At 38.7% G+C, this 16,081-nt stretch overlaps 1 protein-coding gene across 1 annotated transcript in view; it reads left to right on the top strand.

Moving 5' to 3' along the window:
• Positions 1-15,693, top strand: part of LOC138743792 (tumor necrosis factor receptor superfamily member 6-like) — a 44,227-nt gene extending 28,534 nt beyond the window's left edge. Inside the window, exons 8-12 of the mRNA XM_069899397.1 lie at positions 2,856-2,887; positions 3,480-3,498; positions 4,612-4,634; positions 6,163-6,178; positions 12,423-15,693. Of these exons, the coding sequence (XP_069755498.1) occupies positions 2,856-2,887; positions 3,480-3,498; positions 4,612-4,634; positions 6,163-6,178; positions 12,423-12,721 (389 nt within the window). The 3' untranslated portion in view covers positions 12,722-15,693. The remainder of the gene's footprint in view (positions 1-2,855; positions 2,888-3,479; positions 3,499-4,611; positions 4,635-6,162; positions 6,179-12,422) is intronic.
• Positions 15,694-16,081: the final 388 nt, after the last annotated feature.

Raw genomic sequence — 16,081 nt, 5'->3', positions numbered from 1 at the left:
GCTATGTCAAGGTGACAATAGTGGATCAGTAGATTGGGGGAGGAGTGACTGGTTATATAAAGAGTAATTTGAGGGTAAGCACGATAATTTTTTAAATTGAGAGACAGGGAGAGTGAATCAATGCAAAATTGAGGCAATGCATCCATGTGGAAATGAATGGATGATTTGGGCTCCCCTGCAGCACTCCAGGTATGGGCAAACCCCTTTTAAATATTACTGAAGCAGGCCCCAAATCTCTAACCACTTCAATTCTGCACCCCATTGCCCCACTGGCCACATGTACTACAAAACTGAGCCTATCAACAAATTGGGTGAGGAATCAGTGGAGGAGGGGCAAGGAGAGAGTGACAACAAGGTAAAGACTTTAAAAAGTCGAGTACTTTCCAGGGCTCAGGCCTAGTATTCGGGAGAGGTGTTGAAGGAGTCAGTGGAGTTGAGTGGAGGAGGGGCGAGGAGAGAGTGATGGGGTTAATTGGTAGAGGGTCAATAAAAGGAGGGTAAGGTACAGGAATGGCCAGTGAGGAGTGGCCCAGAGGAGTGGGAGGCTTTGGCTTGCAAGGCTTTGGCAAGCAGAGGCTGAGGTCGAACTTGTTGGCATTAAGGAAAGGCTGATTTAGTTGTTTATTTGTTTTTTTTTCATTGAGGAAGGGAAGTGAGAAAGAATGAGTGTGAAGGGCAGTTTGCTGATCTTCATGTCAGATGTGAGAGGTCCTGGAGTCTTCTAGCCTCCTGGATGTCCATGTCTGCTCCAGGTGTGCTGAGCTGCAGTTTCTCAGGGACCATGTTAGGGAACTGGAGCTGCAGCTCGATGACCTTACCCTGGCCATAGATGAGTAACAGCCAGATGGTCTCACCAGGGCCATGGGAGGAGAATAAGTGGGTCACAGTTAGGAGAGAGGAAAAGGGAAGAGTAAGGTGCTAGAGAGGACCCCTATAGCTATAACCCGCAATAATAGGTACTCCTCTTACCGGTGGTGGGGGGGGGGGGGGGGGAGACACATTCTAACTGGGGAAAGTAACTGGTATGGAAAGGAAGAGGAGGGCAATAGTCATAGGAGACTCAATAGTTAGGAGGACAATAGTTAGGGGACTCAATAGTTAGAAGTTACTGTGGACACAGTAAGGAGAACCGGATGGTGGTTTGCCTCCCTGGTGCCAGAGTCCATGATGTTGCTGCTTGCATCCAAGATATCCTAAAGTGGGAGGGAGATGAGCCAGAGGTCGTGGTACATGTAGGTAGCAACGATGTAGGGAGGATGAGTGAAGAGGTCCTGAAAAGTACGTACGGGGAGTTAGGTAGAGAGCTGAAAAGAAGGACTGTGAAGGGAGTAATCTTGGGGTTACTGCCTGTGCCATGCGACAGTGAGCCCAAGAATAGAATGAGGAGGAGGATAAGTGCGCGGCTGAATGAATGGAGCAAGGGGCAGGGATTCAAGTTTCTAGATCACTGGGACCTTTTTTGGGGGAGGTTGGACCTGTACAGAACAGACATGTTGCACTTGAACCCCAGGGGGACCAGGATCCTGGCAGGGACATTTACTAAGGCTACTCAGGAGACTTTAAATGAGAATGGTTGGGGGGAGGGAACCAAGCAAAGGAGAACAGCAAGGAGAAGGTTAGATGCAAACAGAGAAAGCTTGTAGACAAAGTTTGGGGGTGGAAAGGCAGGTGATAGAGAAGGAAGATGCTCTGTCTGAAGATAGTGGGGAGATGATAGAAAAAGAAAATAATAGATTGGTTTGTAAAGATAGGGGAAAACAGAGAATAAGTAGTGGGAAATCTCTGAAATGTATATACAGGGTACTTTAATGCCAGGACCATTGTAAGGAAGGTGGATGAGCTGAGGATGTGGATAGACACTTAGCAGTGTGTCATGGTAGCAATTAGTGAAACATGGTTGGAGGATGGATGTGATGGGAAGCTAAATATTCCTCAATTTAGTTGCTTTAGTTGTGGTAGAATTGGAGGGGCAAGAGGGGGTGGTGTAGCATTGCTTATCAAGGAAAATGTTACAGCAGTGCTTAGGCAAGATAGATTAGGGCTCATCCAGGGAGGCTTTATGGGTGGAATTGAGGAATGGGAAAGGGGTAGTCACACTTATAGGGGTGTATTATAGACCACCTAATGGAGAGCAAGAACTAGAGGAGAAAATTTGTAGGGAGATAGTTTGCCACTTAAATTTTGTCAATCTTTTACATTGTGAATAATCTATATCAACCATAGTTATCACCTCATTTTTATCAATATTCGTGATCACTTTTGCTTTTAGCTGATCATACAGTGCTTTTATCTAATTTACAGAAGTATTTGAAATCCCAAAAGCATTGTGTTTTAAACAAAAAATCCCATTCCAATCTATCAAATGCTTTTTCTGCATCGAGCGCATCTGCTACCACTGGTATCTCTATTTTGCGCTACATTTATCAAACTTTAAAATATAACTATATTGTCTGCCATTCTTCTATTTTCAATAAAACCAGTTTGATCCATATTTATTAGTTTTGGTAAAAATTTAACTAACCAATTAGCTAATAATTTTGATGCACTTTTATAATCCATATTCAGTAATGATATAGGTCTATATGATGAAGATTGTAAACAATGCTTCCCTTTCTTTGGAATTACTGTTATTAACGCTGTTTTAAAAGATTCTGGTAGATCATGTATTTCTTTCATTTGGTCTAATATCCCCATTAATACATGTATTAATAACTCCTTAAATTCTTTATAGAATTCTAGTGGGAAACCATCTTTACCTGGTGCTTTATTATTCTGTGATGACATTAGGGCCTCACAAACTTCTATTTCAAAAAAAGTATTAGATAATTTTAATTTTTCATCTTCATCTAACACAGGCAAAAGAAAACTAAAAAGCAACAATTATAAGGTAATATTTACTTTTGTTTGTTGTAGTTGCAAAATGTTTAAAAGAATGTAACACTTTAATTGGGAAAATTTATAATGTGAGTTTAATAAGAGTTGAACTTTGAATTTTTAATTCCATTTTGAAACTTTTCAAAGCTATTTTAAAAAAAATGGCATGCAAATTTGAAAACAGAGTAATTGGAAGCTTCAGCACTTTAAAATTAATTATTTTGTTAATGTATTTGAGACTCCTCCTGTGCTTGAAGGACTGGGTGATTTTATCTATTAGTGGATAATGTAATATTGTGAATATAATGCAGAGCTTAGGATGTTTGGTTTGTAATCTGATTTTGCAGGGGTTTGATGTTTGTTTCAGGGTTTCAATTTCTTTAGCAATAATAAACACTGAGGTTGTTGCGATGTATCATGCATATCACACATTTGAAACCACTTTCTATGATTTGGTGGTAATATACTCAAGGGCAGAGGTTGTGGATCGAAGTCACACTCTCGAGATCTTAAACACAACATCTAGATGGACAGTACATTACAGTATATTTATTCGTCTAATCTTGACCAATTTCTGAAATATTTTGTGCTTTTTCTCTCCTCAGGAGGAGATTCGACTCATGGGTAATTTTTTTTGACATGAGATTTACTTAGCAGAAATGTTGTTATGTGAATGCATTTGTTATCAACAAAGTCCCGTTCAATCATTGTATGTAAATACAGCATCATTATTGTACATTGTGTGATGTTATTTTCATCCTGTGGGCATATCAGAGACCACCCACTGAATTACCGATCTGCTCTTTTTAACCTACTTTCAGAAAACCCACTCAATATAATTGCCACTGATGAACCCAACATTGCTACATCTACACATGCATCTCATTGCTGTAATGGTAATCTAGGATATATGATTCAACCCCATGCCTCTGTAAATCTACATTATATTTATGTAAAATAAATTTTCCATTTCACATTTATACTGTTGAATAGCTGTTACCTGTTCCTGCTCACTTTCTTATCCATATGTAGGCAGATAACATTGAATTCCATTCATGCACATTCTATAATGATGTGAATTGTATTGCAGTTCCACCATAGTTATCTTTGGATAGATCACAGTTTGGATCTTGTGTACTTGTATCCACTTGGTGTTGCCCATTATGAAGTTAACATAAAATCAATAGTGTGCGAGTGGGGGACGGGGTTTGTGTTAGGGTGTGAGGAGGGATGAGATGGGAAGAGCTCGTTCAATCCTATTGGTTTTCAGTTTAGAGTGGAGATGGTGTGGGGACTTTGTTAAACTGGTTCTTTGAGTCTTTCACAATTGGAAATGATGCACCTAGATTTTCTTATAGCACGCATCCTTCACTGAAATCTGAGCTTGTTGAACATTTGTGTTAAATCCACTAAAAATCTGAACATTGCCTTAAATGGAAATGCAGCGGAACCTCGTTAGAACGCAATTCATTAATCTGTGGAATCGCTTATAGCGCGGGTGTCTGTGGACCCCAAACAATTATTTTAGGATGCCAGGCTAACAGCCACAAACTCAGACGGCTGTAACGCAGTATGAAATCTTGGACCCCAACTACTGTGTTCTAACGAGGTTCTACTGTATTTTGCAGAGGAAACTTTTTTAATGGAAAGACCCAGTGAATGACGAGCTATTTTAATTATTTTAAATGACTGGCCATTAAATATCTGAAATTTAACTGTTCTTTCATTGTATTCTAGAAATCAAGACGTCGAGACCAGAGGTAGGTAATCAAGTTTCAGTTTTAATTTTGGGCACTGGGTGGCACAGTTAGTGTAGCAGTTTGCACAATACTTTTATAGCGCCAGTGACCGGGGTTTGAATTGGGTGCTATCTGTAAGGAGTTTGTATGTTCTCCCGGTGTCTGTGTGGGTTTCTTCTGAGTGCTCTGGTTTCCTCCCACCCTTCAAAACATATCAGGTTGCAGGTCAATTGGGTGGCACAGGCATGAGGGCTGAAAAGGCGTGTTGGATGTCTAAATTTAAACATTTTAAGAGGGGTGGATATAATAAGTAGTATCGGTGTTGAAGGCCAGACTATTTGTTAGCTTCCAAAAGTTAGTCAAGCAGCAGTGATGAGAGTTTATTGTCATTGTACATAAGTACAATGTAAAAATGAAATCAAATTCATATTTGCTCCAGCCATAGAGGTACATAAGACACACCAACTATGATAGTATAAACTAAAATATCACACTATCCCAAGACTGAAAAATATAACAAATATAAAGCTAAATCAATATTCATAATTGTAGTTAGTACATGAAAATAATTAAGTCGAGCAAGCAGCTTTCTTGGTGGTCCTGGGGTTAGGTTTAAGGTAGTACTGGGAAGTTCAAAAGTTGTTGGTTAAACTGTTTTTGAACCTAGAGGTGCTAGGCTTCTAAGGTGTTCTGCCTGCCTGCATTGATGAACGAGGCAAAGTCTGATCAACTCATCTGGATCTGAATTAATGGATCATTAATAGGCCTAGATGGCCCGCTTTCTCGGGTAACTAATTATGGTCAATAAATCGACTCCTGTCAGCAATGCGAGGAGGAATAAAATCCCATCACAGACTTTATGTAAATCTGTAGAGGAGAGATTTCTCAGAGCCTGTGAGGAATGCAGTCTTTGGAAACATACCTCACTGAGGCAGGAAATGCAGTCCCTGCTGGTGATACCCACATTCCAACAAAAAAAAGTACTGTAGAAGAAAACTGGTCAGACAGAGTGCACTTGGAGGGCCTTGATTTTGTGGTGGCAGCTTATCTGATTTGTGAACCAGTGTTCCTTGTGAATATCCTAGCTGTGAGGATTTGATCCGGAAAATCACTCCTCAGTAAATATACAGAGTGATTTATCTTAACACAAGTATTTTCTGTAGAACCAATACTCACGATTACTGATGATAAAATTCAAGGCAAGTTATATGATACTGTATCTATGGTGGGTGGGGCCAGTGGGGATTTCTTTTGAATTATCTCAGTACTTTCCTCTACGCTTCTGGAAAGAAAGCTGCAGAAGAAATGTTTTATTTCTCTGTGGTGTGCAGTGAGCTTGCAGTGTTTTTGAAAACCACAGCAAGTTGCTCACACACAATTGCACAAGATTTGCAATGCTTGATAATGTTCTGCCAAATAAGCAAGACATGTCTGGAAGTTATTTGAAAGGGCAGAACTGAATTCTCGGGGTCCTTGCTGAGGCCTTGGACTGCTTTTCACTCCCATTTATTGTTCTAAAAGGTCATTATTTTCCTTTTATTTCTTACAGGAACCAGTTGTACCAGGTACCAGATGCTACTACATATATATATATATATATATATATATCTTCTGTACATTTTCTTGTATTAATTGCATTCAAGACACAATTTCCTATATTGCCTTATATAGAGATGTACTGGGTTGCAAGGGAATATTTTAAGATATTAAAAATCTGAACTAAAATAATTTAGTTTTGTAATGATGAAACATTTGATATGTTTTGAGCTATTCGCTTTGTGCATTGTGGACTCTTAAGCTTTGGTGGACTTTCAACACCATTTTGGCTGTAAAGAAAGTGTTTTATCCTTGCTCAGTGTTTTCCTTGGTTTCTGGTAGGTAGCTAACTGCCAGTTAGTTATGTTAGATATGTTAGCAAATCCAATCATAGAATTGGTCCATCAGATGGCTTAGACATGATGAGCTGAATGGCCTTCCTCAAAATCAGGAGATTATCTGCTTTCAGCCTTGGTCAACTTGAGCCAAAGAGTGAGGTGGTGCTGCTGGTGCCCAATTACTCCACGTATGGTGTTCCTGGAAAGTGACATTGAATGGCACTTTATAAAACAGGCCTGTGCTGGTCACTTCTGGCCAACTCTTGTTGGAACAATCCAAAATGAATTTCCATGGCTATGATCTTTCCCTTCAGTTATTTCCCTGATCTTCTCTCAGAAAAATACTAATTCTCAATGACTAGGATCATTGAAATGTTTTATGTTCCGAACTCGCTTCCGTGGCTGAATGAGAATGAGCTAGCTTAACTTAGTCAAGATCAGGATAATTGTGGATGGACAACAAATGAAGGCACTAGTGTCTGGATCTCAACACAAAATTCTAAATTAAAAACAAAATAAATATTCTCACCTCCCAGTTATCCAATCCTATCATGCATTTGCACCAAACTCTTGCCCATGTTGTCAAAGGTCAATAGGGATCATTGTCTTTGATGATGCATGTGACCTCCCCCTGTGCGAATGACCCTTTCTGTGACAAGCAGGCCATTTTTCAATGGGTTTCAGAAGCTGCTGCCACCTTGTACCTCAGAAAGTGAGATGTATAAAAAGAGAGGTAGGTGTAGTGGGAGAAGCCATGTGGTGAAGGGCGAGGAGGTCAAGGAACTGGTGTTGAGGTCAGGCCTTGGAGAGCATTGGGCTTTGGTGAAGAGGGTGATTAGGCAAGGTATTTTTCTCTTGTTCTTGGGACTGGGGATAATGGACGAGGAAGCAGTATTCTTCTGCATGATGTGAGACATCAGGTACAAAACAAATATCCTCTGGAAACGTGTCCACCAGCAGCTCCTGTCAGACAACTTGCAGCAGTTGGAGTTGCAGTTTTACTTGCTGTGAGGCTTCCGAGTTGCAGAAAATGTTGATGATTGTACACCGAATGAATAGGCACAGAAACAAAGGGGACAAGTGACCACCAAGATGGTGCAGGAAGGAAGTGCAGATATCCCCTGTGGTCTTTCCTCTCTCTCACTTTGGGAAGTTATGGGACAAGGCCTTTCAGAGTGTTTCAGCCATAAGTTGAGGCAAAAAGCTCTAAAGCATATTTCTATGTAAGTTTATGTAAAGCTACTCAGGCTAATTTTCCTTTCCATAAAATCTCCCGCACTGCCCTATTCAGATCCTGAAAAAAAACCTTTGAAAGTAAGCATGGTATAGACTGAAACAAATATTGAATTCAAGGAAAAATATTAATTTTAACACAATTTACTCGACCAATTAACGTTAACGGCAAATCTTTCCATTTAATCAAATCCATTTTAATCCTTTTTAATAAAGGGACAGAATTCAATTATATAAAGATTGGTAGTCTGCATTTATTACAACTCCCAAATAGTTAATTCTATTTGACCACTTCAATTTTATAATACTTTTATATTCTGAATAATCTCCATCCCCAACTGGCAATATTTCACTCTTATCCCAATTTACTTTATATTAGTTCTCCAAATTTTAACAAACAATCTTGTAAATATTACAAAGACTGTTCCGGTTCTGTCAAATATACCAGCTCATCGTCCGCAAATAAATTAATCTTATATTCATGCTCCTCAATTTTCATTCCTTTAATCTTATCATTCTGTCTTATTGTCTGAGCTAACGGTTCAATAGCCAATGCAAATAAGGCTGGTGACAATGGACAACCTTGTCGAGTTGAACACGTTAAGTTAACTGATAAGGAAATTTGACCATTTGTCTCCATCCTAGCAGTTGGATTTGTATATAAGGCCTTAACCCAGCCTATAAAATAAGGGCCAAAATTAAACTACTTTAAACAAAAAAGTTCCACTCGACCCTATCAAAGGCTTTTTCCGCATCCAGCGCAACCACCATTGGATGGTTGGGTTGCTGTCTAAATGCATTGACTAATGTTATCAATCTAAGAATATTATCAGATTCATTTCTATTTTTAATAAAACCTGTTTGATCTATATGTATCAACTGAGGAAAATATTTGGCAAGTCTATTTGCTAACACCTTCGCTATAATTTTATAATCTACATTTAATAAAGAAATAGGCCTATACGAAGATACTTTCAATGGGTCCCTGTCTTTCTTAGGAATCACAGAAATTATAGCACTTGAACAAGATTCTGGTAACAACTGCTCCTCTGTTACTTGCTGCAACACATCTCCAAATATAGAGGATAAATCTTCATAAAATACTTTATAAAATTCAACAGAAAATCCATAATCTCCTGGCGACTTTTCATTTGGCATCTCTTGCATAGCCTCTTTAATTTCAAAATCCGTAAATGGAGCATCCAATTTTTTAACCTCATCCTCCCCTAAAACAGGTAAATTTAATTTAGATAAATAGGATTCGATAGAACCAGCATCATGCTTTCCCTCAGAAGTATATAATTTTTGATAAAATGAATAAAACTGATCATTAATTTCCTGAGGTTTATAGGTAACTATTAAATTCTTTTTCACAGCATTAATAATTTGTGATGTCTGTTCTGTTTTTAATTGCCATGCTAATACCTTATGAGCTCGCTCACCCAGTTCGTAATAACGTTGCTTAGATCGATAAAGTAGACGATAAAGTTTGTAAAGTATGAAAACGTAATTTCAACTTCATTACAGCAGCTTTTTTATCTTCTGTAACATCTTTCTGAAATTCCTTTTCCAATTCAGCAATTTGTTTCTCTAACATTAAGCTTTCCGCCACATACTGCTTTTTTAACTTTCGTAGTATAACTAATAATTTGCCCTCAAAAATATGCTTTCAAGGCATCCCACAATACAAAATTACTACATGCTGAATTGACATTCTCAGCCAAAAACAAAGTAATCTGTTCCTTAACAAAAGTAATAAACTCCGGTTTCTTCAATAGCATTGTATTAAACCTCCATCTGTAAGACGATTGTACTACTTCTGAACCTACACAGAATAAAAAAGCATAGAAGGATCAGATATAACCTGACTTTTATACTCAACCTGTAATACTCTACCTTGCAGATGAGCTGAAACAAAAAAAATCTATTCTAGAAAATGAATAATGTCTGGAGGAATAAAAGGAAAAGTCTTTCTCTGAAGGGTTTACTCTCCTCCAAACATCAAGCAGATTCAAATCCTTCATCAAAGCTCCTATTTGTACTGCCGCCTTTGATTTCCTTATACTTTTCGGAGATTTATCTAATAAAGGATCCAAAACACAATTAAAATCTCCCCCGACCAAAATATTGTTATTGGCCTGATTAAGCAATAAAAAAGCCTCCGACATAAACCATTCATCATCTACATTAGGTGCAGAATATTTAACAAATTCCATGATTCATCAAAAATTTTATAACTAGCCATCAAAACTCTCCCAGCATTTCCTTCAAACGATTCCAATTCAAACAGTAATTTCTTATGAATGAAAATCGCTACACCCTTTGCTTTAGAATTAAAAGAAGAAGAAAATACATGACCAACCTACTCTCTCTTAAATTTCAAATGTTCTTTTTCAGTCAAATGTGTTTCTTGTAAAAAAAGCAATATCAGCTTTCATTTTTCTTATGTAAGCCAAAACTCGTTTACGCTTAATTGAGTTATTCAAACCCTGAACATTAAAAGTTGCAAAATTCAAATTAGACATATCTTAATCTAATAATATATTCCACGACTATAAAGTAATGTTCCCCTCTAATTCCCTTAATATTTCTAACCCCCCCCCCTTATGTAAATATTCCAAAAAAATGAAAAAAAAACAACAATCCCCAAAACAAACTACTTAAAAAGCAGTAGCTCCCTAAAAATCTGGGTGTGGTAAAACCCACTAGTGGAAGATGACTGAAGGACTCAGTGTCATCCACCCCCCCAGTCAGACTTTGACAAAGTACTAAAACAAAAATAATCAACCCAATGATTCCAGTCCCAATGATTGTTCCGGATCTTCAATATCAAGAAGACTTTGTGTCAATTCAGCTTTCTTTCCATTCTTCCCATGTTTTCCATTCTTCCCATTTCCATTCCCATTTACCCTCCTCTTAGGCGACGATGATGGTGATCGTCCATTTCCTCGTAAATCTGACAATGGATTAGGAAAAATTAATGCATCATGATCATTTTCAAAGAATTGAAATTGAAAGTTCCCATATGAAAGGCTGGATAATGAAAGGCAAATTTATATCCCTTTCGCCACAATACTTCTTTAGCTGAATTAAATTCTTGACGCCTTCTAATAATTTCTTGACTCAAATCCGCATTTAAAAAAAAACCCTATTATTCTGGACCATCATTGGATCCTGATTCTGTCGTGCCTTCTGCACCGCCATTCGTAGTATAATTTCTCTGTCCTGGTATTTCAAACAGTGAATTAAAACTGCTCGTAGTGGTTGGCCTGGAAACAGTTTCTTCCTCAGTGCTCTATGTGCTCGACCTAACTCCAGACTATCCGGAAAAAATTCCTTGTCCATCACCTCAGGAATCCAATTCTTAAAAAAACTTTACTGGCTCAGAACCTTCTATATCTTCTGAAAGACCTACTATTTTAACATTATTTCTTTGACCCTGATTTTCTAATGAATCAATCTTCTTCAATAATTCCTTCTTTTGGATCCCCCAATCCATGAACAAATCCTCCACTTTTCCATATTTTCTCTACAACGCTCCACTTGGTTCTTACATTAAAAAAAAAGCTTCTTCAATCTTTTTAAAATTATCTTGTACTGATTTTATACATCTACTAACATCACTTTTAACTACATTAATATCTTGCTTCATACAGGTAATTTCTTCACAAATAGTAGTCATTTTAGTTTTCACTTCCATAAATCCTTGAGTCATCTGAATAGACATCTGTATCGACATATTTTCCATTTGATGAGCAATCCCTTTCAAAATTGTGAACACAGAATCCAGTCCAGGTTCCATCACCTCCCTTTGAGGCCTACCTTCTCTGGTATCAGTCCACATTTCTTCCTGTGTAAGTTCCTGTAATGTTGCTCTTTCTTCCTCCTCTAACATCATAGGTCCTCTTCCAGTGTGGCTGCGGGTCTGGACACCCATCGACAGCGTGCTGACTTCGTCAGCCCGCCGCTGTTCGGGCTCCCCCACAGCCCACATCTTGTCCAGTAATTCACGGACCCGTGATGCTCCGTGCATGCCTGTCAAAGTCACCGACTGCCAGGCAGTATAGCGGGCTTGCGGGTCTGTCTTCACTCGGCTGATCTGCCTGTGCCCCCGGACTCACGGGGGCATGAGTCAGGGCCGGCCGAGCCCGTCACTGAGCCGGCACTATCTTGCGATTGCACGATCAGCGCCGGCATAATACTCAACCGAGCAAGAGTCCTCTGAGGCTTGGGGACTCCAGATGATGACTCCATGGCTTCAACTTGGTAAGTAGGCCTCAGTTCTTCAACACTTTTGTAAGGTAATTTCTTTTGCAATTGAGCTTTTGATTTTTTTCACGTTTGCAACCATTGCAATCCTCCAATATTCCAAAGTCTGTAAATATTATTTCTAACCACTTTTACAAATTTTAAATTCAGGTATTTAGAAGTCTAACTGGGGGAAGGTGGAATCATGCGTCTTCCCACTACGCCATCTTGCCACAGCCCCCCACTATTTTTGTCTTTTTTACAGTTTTTACAGCGAGCTTTAATTATTCAGTGGGGAGGTGAAGAGAGAGGACTGGGTAGTGGAGAAGGGTGAAAAAGGATTTCAGGTTTGGACAGTTATTCTTCAGAAGGCCTTCAGAATATCAAGAGCATATATACTTTATCCCTTTCTGACTTGGTTTTGATAAAAATCTCTTTATTCCTTCTCGAATAGACATTGAACTTTCAGAGAAGATGCTGGAGTCGATTGTGAAAGAGATTGAACCAAAAAACTACCACCAACTTGGGTTACAGTTAGGGCTGACTGAGCCCAAATTGCAAGAGATTGAAGCTGATTTCCACAATGCCAAAAATCGGCAGGGATATTATATCCTGTACTCCTGGCTCCAGAATGAAGGGATAAAAGGGGCATTTCCCAAGCTGATTCGAGTACTTAGAAAGGCAGGATATGTTGCAGCAGCTGAAAATATATTAAAGAATTTGAATACTACAAATGAATTACCTAACCCGTGAAACAGGTCGAGCAACTGGAGTTGTGTCTATCCTTTCTGAAATGCTTCTCACAAAATACCTGCATTGTCTAGTGATTTCAGAATGATGTCATTTAATAAGTTATGATCAAGTGCCTTTCATAACTGAGTTGAAAAAAAGCAACTCGGGCACAATAAAATAAAGTATAATTTAAAAAATAAAGCAAGTTCCAGCAAAGATAGACTCCTTAACTAACGTTTTAAGGAGGAAATTTAAGGAATTAAATTGTTGAGAAAGAAAACTTCCAACTAAAAGTCTCTCTGTGTGACAAAGTCTGTTGTGCTATTTGTCATTTCATCAATCGAAACACAAGAGAGATTGCTTTTTTTGTAAAAATCTCTAATCTTAGGTCAATTCAGGGATGTGTGAGAGCAAAATCCTCATGTTTTCAGCTTGTATTCAGGAAAAAAAAAGGTTTGGTAAAACGCATCTATTTTTACCAATCTTTATGGTAATATTGAACATTGATGTGTGGTGCGTTGTTATTGTATAGATTTACCTTCAACATATAGAAAATCTTCCTGAAAGGACCCATAATGTATGATTGCTAAGCTCTTTTAGAGCTCTGAGGTCCAAAAGCTGGAGGAACCTCATTTTAGACTGAAGGCATATATAATGTCTTATAACAATTGTTTCCTGGAATGAATGTTTAGTGTTAAGAAAAATTAATGGAAACTAAATGTCTGGGAATTGAGAAGGTCGCTGGCTGCTTCTTAAATCTACAACTGCTTCTTGAAGGATGCAGGTATTTCATAGTGAAGTTGTGTACGGCATAGTCTTACAGGTTATTATGATGCATTATGGTGGATTGAATTCAACAACGTGATGAGGACAAGCTCATTCTCTCCCTCTTTACTGTTTGCATCTCAACTTAAAAGTGATTGATCTTTGGTGCTCTCTAACTCTGGAACTTGCCAAAAGGAAAGGACTGATCTAGCCTCGAGCACTTTGTTTCGCAAGATGGCCTTTACCTATTTTTTGGTATGTTTATGTTATTTGCATATTATTTACATGATCCACTTTCCATGAGTTGAGGGTTTTAAGCACATTACAATATAGGAGGGTGTTTCATTATTATTTAACAATATGAACTAAAAATGGTACATCTTTGTAGCGGTGAGAGCTCCTCCACTGTGTCCAATGAAATGGAAACTACATTCAGCAAATGTAAGTCTTGTACTGTCTCGATAGCTGGTAAAGAACAACGTGGCCCTAGCTCAGTGTTCAGTAGTAATAGGCTCATGAACTTGATACAATAATTAGCAAAATTGATCTCTCAGAAATGAAGTGAACCACAAAAGTCTGATTGTTGTATAAGCACAGAAATGCTGGAGGAACTCAGCAGGTCTCACAGTGTCCACAGGAGGGAGAGATGTATAACCAGCATTTCGGGCCTGAGCCGCCTTCAAGGTACGAGCCAAAAAACAGGCAGACCACTGAATTAAAAAAAAAAGGCTGGAGGAGAAGGGAAGAAAGGGCAGGAGGAAGAGCACAGACCACCAGACAAAAGAGAATAATAATTGAACATGAATAGGACCTTGAAGAAGGTCTCAGGCCTGAAAAGGTTATACTATATATCTTTGCCTCCTCTGGCCACTGCAAGACTTTCTGAGTTCCTCCACTGTTTTTACTCTCCGAAATGAATGTGTGGAATTGAGTGAAGGATCTTCAGTGATTGTGCAAAGCAGGGAGAAAGAACAAATGCGGCTCATCATGTATCCTTCCATCTTCACGTTTCAATATGTGAGCAGACTTTATAAGCTGGCTATGGTTTGTCCATTATTTCCTCTGCATTTTAGTCAAGTAGAGTCAATGAGTGAAAGTCTAACCTAATCTGATAAAAAGGCAGCAAGAAAGACTCAGAATGCTGAAAATATTGTGAATTATTGTAATTAACCAACTGCTCTGTTTTAATTTTACTACACTGGAATAGATATAATTTTGGTGGAACTGTAATCAATCTTCAATAATCACAATGTAGGGTATTGCATCAAAGTCTGTGTGGTGATATGTTTCCTCCATTGTACATAGTTATCATTGTCGGTTGTAGATATGGAGCTGGCCCGCCCACGGATGATTCGTACCTTATGACTCCTCCCCCATGGTCCTGTGCCATAAAGGTCGAGCCACCTTTCCCTTGCTGCTATTCCTATCTTGGGATATGGGCCAGCAAGGTTCTCCTATCATTTCCTCAGCTTGTCTCTGTGGTTACTGGTAGTGCCCTACAATCTGGTAATGAAATTATTTGCTTAATAAGAGATTATGAACAAAAGGATCTGAAAATACCTCAACTTAGTTACACCCTAGTGATTTGCTTATGCACTAGAATGACATCCTGCTTGAGATGGACCCAAATTTATACAAAGGTACAAAATGAATTTTGATTTTGTCCATGTAAAGCAACAGAAGGAACCATTTGTGGCCCACTTCCGCACCCACATGACAGTTCATGGCCTCTTGCACTGCTACCCGCACAATGGAGGAGCAACATTCAATTCTTCCAGCTCTCCACCCCCCCTTCCCTCTCCATTCAGAGAGCAATCACCCTCCCCCAGTCACTTCTCAGCTTTTCTTTTGTTCCCTCCCTCCCTTATCATCTCTTGCCCGTGGGCCTGTGCTCCTTCCCCTGCCTCCTCCCCCCCCCCCATTTTATTCAGTCGCCTGCCTGCATTTTGCTCATGCTACGACGAAGGGCTCAGGCTCGAAACGTTGGTTATGTATCTTTATCTTTGCTACATAAAGAACTCTGTGTGACTGGCTGAGTTTCTCCAGCAGTTTTGTGCGAATAAAAAGAATGAAATGATATTGTTTATCTAGAATTTGTAAATGCTTTTGAGAACACAGTAACACAATAGGAATGTAAATGTGCTTAAAAATGATCATGTTGCAAGTATTTTTAAACATTTGTTCACGTTTATAAATGAGAATAGTTTGCCATTTTTTTTGCAGTAAATAAAACTTTAAAAAAAAAATCAAACGATTATCTTCATGTTTTTTCTGGTCGTGTATTGTAAATCCTCACCTAATTTTGGGTATAGCCCAGAAGGTTCATTAATTGGTTTGGAACATGACAAATCTGTATCACCACTTGATTGAAATCATGCTTGAAAAAATCTATGAATCTAAGTTTTGTAATTTTTTTTACTGACTCAACAGCTTTTGGGAGCGCACTCTACAGAGTTTCACAACTATTTGGGGAAAGTCTTACTGCCATCACCCCTGAATTGTCTTATCTCTAAAACAAAATGCTGAAATACTTGCCAGAATTAAGTGATTCCACACAGGAGCTGTCTGACCTATATCTCGAAAGAAGAATCAGAATTTATTGTCAATCTGATGGCA

The sequence above is a fragment of the Narcine bancroftii genome, chromosome 10 (genome assembly GCF_036971445.1).
Source record: "Narcine bancroftii isolate sNarBan1 chromosome 10, sNarBan1.hap1, whole genome shotgun sequence".
NCBI classification, from domain to species: Eukaryota; Metazoa; Chordata; class Chondrichthyes; order Torpediniformes; family Narcinidae; genus Narcine; species Narcine bancroftii.
This window is presented reverse-complemented; position numbering and strand designations above follow the sequence as displayed.